The sequence below is a fragment of the Papaver somniferum genome, chromosome 4 (genome assembly GCF_003573695.1).
Source record: "Papaver somniferum cultivar HN1 chromosome 4, ASM357369v1, whole genome shotgun sequence".
In the NCBI taxonomy this organism is placed as follows: domain Eukaryota; kingdom Viridiplantae; phylum Streptophyta; class Magnoliopsida; order Ranunculales; family Papaveraceae; genus Papaver; species Papaver somniferum.
This window is the reverse complement of record NC_039361.1, coordinates 61720486-61726588: the sequence shown is the minus strand read 5'-3', so window position 1 is coordinate 61726588 and position 6103 is coordinate 61720486. Positions and strand designations below refer to the sequence as shown.

Sequence of the window (6103 nt, the reverse complement as noted above, 5' to 3'; positions counted from 1 at the left end):
CGACTAAAATATAGTCGGCAAGGTATAGAGATGGATATCCTGCCGACTATATTTTAGTCGGCAAGGTCGACAAAAAATACCCTGACGAGTGACGACTTTTGGTTCGTTTTAATTCTTCGTTTTTTTTTTGTTTTTGATTTCACATGTATAGTTAGGGTGTAGAAGAAAGATTTTGATTTTTTTTTTAATATGTTTTGGTCGGCATGGTTTTTTAGTATGGGCAATTTGGTCTTTTAACACTTTTTAGACACCCCTTAGCACACTAATTTGGATAGGAATAAAATGAGTATACCCTAATTAATCTGGGTATACCTCAATCTCGTCGGGTTTGGAAATTCGTTAAGATTTAGGTTTTAATAGGAAAAATGTGTCAATAATGCGAGAGTGTGAATATAACCGTGCGAAGCAAAAAGAAAAATCAAAAGTAAATTTTTTCTAAGCGGTAAAAGAACAAAACAATAAGTTGAGAGGAAAAAATAATGAAACAACTTTTAAGATTGGGTATTTTGTGTGTACAGATTGGTCTTAAGAAGAAACCGCATCAAAACTATCTTTTTCTTCTTCATTGATCTCGAATAATCCGTTTCTTCAAACCTAATACCAATAGTTATCTCAAAATTCCACCACACTTTTAATTTTCCACCACAAATCTTTTCAACCCATGGAAACCAGTTCCGGAAATTCAGTGGAGAACCAGTCGGTGGAGACCCAGCAGCAGAAGCAGAATGTAACTCTGACGATGATGATGAAATTTCTGAAGAAGATGATCTGAAATATGAAATTGTTGAACTTCACGAAGATATATGCATGACTCGGGTAAACATTGAATTATGTACCCTACCTCCTCTTGATGCTGTAAAGATTCCGGCGGACAAAATTAAGGCCATAATGGAAAAATTCGGTCTTAAGAATCTAAAACATTCGGATTATCCGCCTCACCTGCAGAGCTTTGTAGAAGAGATAGTATATGCCATAGTATGCGTTCAGGAAATCGTGGATTTTGGGAGGGTACGTAATTTCTGATAGCTTTGTTTGTTTTTGATTGAATCTTAAAAATTTGGAATATGAAAAAGTGAAAATCCTTAGAATTGTTAATCATGAGAGTCCATTTGTATGTAGTATGCTGCACTTGGCAAATATAGGGATGGATTGCCTAATTGGAAGTACTTCACAAAGTGGTATTATGCTGGTGGTATGGAGGAGCTAGAGAGTTTTGAATTCAAAAATGAATGTGACACTTTGCCAACTGCTCAGGACCCGAGTCCAATGCCTGTGGATGGTGCTTCTTCGGTTGCTGGCAGACATTAACTATCTCTATTTCTGCGTTTGATTTGATGTTGAAGTTAGTTTAATTGGCATAGTCTTCATTTGAAACAGGAGTGGTCGGTGGAGATCCAGCAGCGGCAGAATGTGGCGTTGACGATGATGATCTGGAAGATGAAATTTCTAACAAAGATGATCTGAAAGATGAAACTTCTAACGAAGATGATCTGAAAGATGAAATTTTTGAACTTCTCCTGGAAATAGAAGAGGCTCTGGACAACATTGAATTACGTACCCTACCTCTTGATGCTGTCAAGATTCTGGGTGACCAACTGGAGGCCTTATTGAAAAAATTAGGTCTTGACAATGTAAAATGTGGGGATTATCCGCCTCACCTGCAGAGCTTTGGAAAAGATATAGAATTTTTGAAAGTACGTGTTCATGAAACCGCGGATTTTGGGAAGGTACATAATTTTTGATAACTTCGTTTGTTTTTGATTGAATCCGGGGTTGGTTAAAAAATTGGAATATGAAAATTGGAATATGAAAATTGGGGTTGTTAATCTGTGTTAGTGGATTTGGGAATGAAGGAAAAAGGCCAATTATGTATTTACCCCTCTGTTATTTCAAATCTACTCAGGCAGGGTCAGTTTTCGGAGAAAATACACCTTTTTTGTATATTACAAATATTGCTGTAAGAGATACTTAATCATGAGAGTCCATTTCTATGTAGTATGCTGCAGCTGGCAAATATAGTGGACGACGGCCTTATTGGGTTGACTTCAAATAATGGTATGATGCTGGTGGTATGGTCGAGCTAGAGAGTTCTGAATCATAAAATGAATGTGACGCTTTGCCAACTGCTCAGGACCAGATTCCAATGCCTGTGGATGGTGCTACTTCAGTTGCTGATAGACATTAACTATCAGGTTAGTTCTTCTTCTGCTATATTAACCACTATTGTTTCTTTCACTTTCTGTGCATCTTCTGTTTCGTATGACATAAGCTTAATCAAGTTTAAGAAAAATACACTATTATAGTCAACTGATTATAAAGTTAAGAAAAATATCATAAAAAGTCATCTTCTAAAGGACACGATAATTGACTATTTAAACTAGAAAGAAACCCCTAGGAAAATATACACAATACTTATGACTGAAACGCTCTCCTAAAGGATGGAAACTATTAAAACATTCTAAATAAGCACATACGCTCACATAAAAATGTATTATGTGATATTCTTGCTGCTTTCCCACGATCTAAAACAAAAAACCGCTGAACTCCTTGTTGTGATTCCTTACACCTTTGAATAGCATATGGTGTATCTTTGTTCTGCCCATTATTCGTGTTGGTTGTATCACTTAAAACAGGTTCCTCTAGTCACTACTCACTAGTTGTTGCTTGGCATCTATTACCTTAAGAATAACATCTGCCAACAAGTTCTTTAGGGTTGCAACCAGATCTTTCAACTAAAGGGTAATACAACTCTTCAAGAAGACGGAAACTATCCAGAATCACTGCATACGGTATATCAAGTTAGTTGAGATACTGTCTAACCTTTGCTGTTAAGGTAGGTTATAGACCTTCATTGTTTGTAACAAACAAGGTGGATCAGGAGCAAGCTTTTCAGCAACAACAGTAGTCTTGAACACCCTTTCTTTGCACACTGCAAGTTATCCAGAACTATGATAGTGCTGTAAAACCTCAACCATGTCTTTTGCCATAGAAACACCGCACATCTTATAAGCCAACCATACTAACCATAATCCCAACCATGGTCATTGTCAAACATTGAAAGGTTTCATTGCGGCAAATAAACAGGCTGTCACTTTATACCCAACCTGTGTTAAGGAAAGAGCTTCCATCACCAGAACTACAATTGGATCCCCCGGCATTGATCTATTTGTTCTGAACTGGATTCCTAGAGTAATCATGTGCATAGTGGATTGCATATATGAAGTAATCTATCTAGAATTTTTTTAAAATTCATCTGGTTTTAACGTTGCCGTGTAACTGGTAGCCCTACTGGTTGTTAAACTAATGTTATGATTTATCACTTTTCATAATGAGTTATAATGGTTACATCTAATAGGTTATGTTGTTTCTTCAGATTTGGTGGTTGAACTGTTGTATGGCGTACGATTGTTCATTGTCTCGTATTGGATTTATTTATATATTCTCATGTTGGATTTTTTTTTTAATTTTTTTTTAACTATAGCCATGTAAGTCAGGGAAACTATTTTTGTGATGTTGGGTTGTTTACTGATGATTTGAGTGATAGTTCATTGATTGGGAAAATGGAAACCGTATCCTTTTTTAGTTTTTGGCACACAAAGGTAAAAGATTTTTAATTTAGTGTTTTGATTCCATTAGATGGCCTGAAAATCTTTGGGGATACAGATAAAGGGAAAACACCCCAAGGACATGTTCGGTTGCTGCAGTTGCGTTTGTAACATTGTAAAAATAAACATGGGTTGATCAATATGCGTGGTTGTTTTCCAGAATCCGCGGCGAAGAAAGGATAAGTAACCAGATACCAGTATCATAGATAGAAGAATAACAAGTAGAAAAACAGAACTAAAAAGTTGCAACAAACTTTAACTTTATTGCTTCTTTAGTGAGAATTTTACTATGTTTTCCTTTAAGGTATTCTCTGCCTTAGGTGCTAATTGTCCTTTATGTTTAATATTGTAGGAATCATCGGTGAGCTGGGTGCCTCGCTGCAGCAGCTCAGGATGGAAAGCAAACTGAGGCAGTTGCGGCTTTGGAAGCTGTAAACTTGGCCTGGCAAAAGCTGATTCTCAACCATCACTTAGAAGGGAACTATCCTAATTTAGTGAATGCAATCAGCGGTAGACTGTTGAGGTGGCTGATAATCTAGCAAAAGATGCTAAAGATGTTAGACTCTTCATATCTCAATTTTCTGGGGTCATGATTTACCTCTTTGGTTAAAAACTCTCGTTAGAAAGAAACTGGGTGTGTTTATCTGTGGCTTGGAAGGATAATCTAAACATTAAAGCTGTGCCAATTTTCAGACCTTACAAGAATACAAGTTACCAGTCCCTTGAAATATGTTCGACTTTATAAACCTCCAAAAAAGGGCATCTTGCAAAAGCTCATTAATCAAGGCATTCTGTTAATAAGGAAGGTCTCTTGACCAATGTTAACCTAATGCGTCCACATTTTACACTTGGGTGGACGTTCTAGCCTGTTAACATTGATGACATTGCATTCTTTTGCAATGTTGCATTATGTCTAGATGTCGACAACAAAACCTTGCATTCATTGCTATCTTTATCTTTTTGATCTTGCATCCAGTTTATGAGTTGCTAACTGTTGCAGTCCCTCGTCAAACGGCAAATGAGTATTACAAACTGGTGAATCACGGAATAATACTTTCACACATGTAAAAATATTGGTGGAGATGCTAGGACTGCTCATGACGCGTGTTAGAACAAGACGTGTCAACAAAATGCAGAGGTGAAGAAAACTATAAATTTCACATGCCCGTGATTGAGTTCTACATCATTAATATTGAGAATCAGATTTATTTGGAGAGTTTATAAGAACCAGGAAAAAAAATAAGAAGTAAATTACTCAAAGTTAAGATGGCAGACCACTCTCAAAGCATGAGCTACAATGCTGGTGAGGCCAAGGGCCAGGCTGAGGTAAATGTCTCTCTGATAGGAAGTGTTTGCTCAACTTGAATTTATCATCCTTGATCTTTCTCATATTTTTTTTTATTTATAGGTAAAGAAGGATCAAATGGTGGACAAGGCATCCGGCGCTATGCAATCTGCAAAGGAATGGTGCCAACAGGTTGTCCAACTAACCCAGAGGCTAAGCATTTTAGTTTTGTTGATGTAACCTAAAACTTCAAGTTGGCCAACAAATCCTTGGGGCCTGTGGAGATGGTAGTCGCACAGTTTACCTCCAAATGCACTCGAAAGAATCGACGGCACAGGGACAAGCTAGACACGGGACCCCTCTTGTTAGGAAGAATGCATTCAAGTTTGTGGAAAGCTTGTAGTCCTTTTTACTAATTTTGCATTGTGCGTATGAAATGTAGGCCGGCCAGCAGATGAAGGAGAAGGCACAAGGAGCTGCTGATACTGTGAAAGAAGCAACTGGAATGAAGAAATGAACTTACTTAAATGGATAAATGAACGGTCAATAAAAACAAGTCCATGTCCTGTTGTGATTTTTTTTTTTGCTAGTTGTCACTTGCCAGTCTTTTTAGATTTGCTTATAGGATTAAATTTTGATTGAGTTTATTATGTTGCAAAGAAGAAGAAGCAGGAGGTTTCTTTTCTTAAAAGTTTTAGTTTCAGCTGCAACCCCCAGTCTCACAAATTTTTCCCCCACGTTCTGGGTTATTCTGGACAATTTTGCCTGTCTGTATAGACAGTGAATCCCATTCTGTTCTTATTTCTTGGTGCTAGCTCTCCTGGCACGACATAAAGAGCACAATTTAGCTTATTTCAAATGTTTTTTTTGGTGTTTTCAAAGACATGCATAATAGAACATACTGTCAATATGAGATGCTGCTCACAAAATGAGTGAACCTGGATTTACATTAAATTGGTAGACATAATCAAAACCAAACTGCAGCAACAAACAGGGAAGAGCAGGCGGAATCATAAACAGAAGCAGTTGTCAATAATCCAATGCCTACCAAACAACTTGACTAGAAGAGATAAAAGGAATCAGTAGAAACCAGCAATTAAACTGTACTTCAATTTAAACATCCATTGTCGGATATAACCAGGATTCACCAGAGTGTCACTAGCTATTACACTCGGTTAATAAACATCTATGTCTTTGTCTATGAAATAAACAA

At 37.1% G+C, this 6103-nt stretch overlaps 1 protein-coding gene across 4 annotated transcripts; it reads left to right on the top strand.

Annotated features, from left to right (window-relative positions):
• The first annotated feature begins 454 nt into the window (after positions 1-454).
• Positions 455-5693, top strand: LOC113275684. Of its 4 annotated transcripts, none has more exons than XM_026525223.1 (5): positions 455-1008; positions 1120-1279; positions 1378-1727; positions 2007-2192; positions 3958-4333. In XM_026525223.1, the coding sequence occupies exons 1-4, from the start codon at positions 808-810 to the stop codon at positions 2082-2084; spliced, it is 789 nt and encodes a 262-aa protein (XP_026381008.1). In that variant the 5' UTR covers positions 455-807; the 3' UTR covers positions 2085-2192; positions 3958-4333. The 4 variants fall into 4 exon arrangements, with proteins under 4 accessions (XP_026381008.1, XP_026381009.1, XP_026381010.1 ...); XM_026525224.1 differs by having other exon boundaries at positions 1997-2192; XM_026525226.1 differs by lacking the exons at positions 455-1008; positions 1120-1279; positions 1378-1727 and adding exons at positions 5014-5082; positions 5333-5693 and having other exon boundaries at positions 2152-2192; positions 3958-4931.
• Positions 5694-6103: the final 410 nt, after the last annotated feature.

What these genes read in the sequence shown, in the direction of transcription:
- LOC113275684 (XM_026525223.1), top strand. Translation starts at nt 808, where the DNA reads ATGACTCGGGTAAACATTGAATTATGTACCCTACCTCCTCTTGATGCT. An exon ending in GAGTCCAATGCCTGTGGATG is followed by an intron (nt 1,280 to 1,377) that starts GTGCTTCTTCGG and finishes CATTTGAAACAG; the next exon opens with GAGTGGTCGGTGGAGATCCA. An exon ending in AAACCGCGGATTTTGGGAAG is followed by an intron (nt 1,728 to 2,006) that starts GTACATAATTTT and finishes AGTATGCTGCAG; the next exon opens with CTGGCAAATATAGTGGACGA.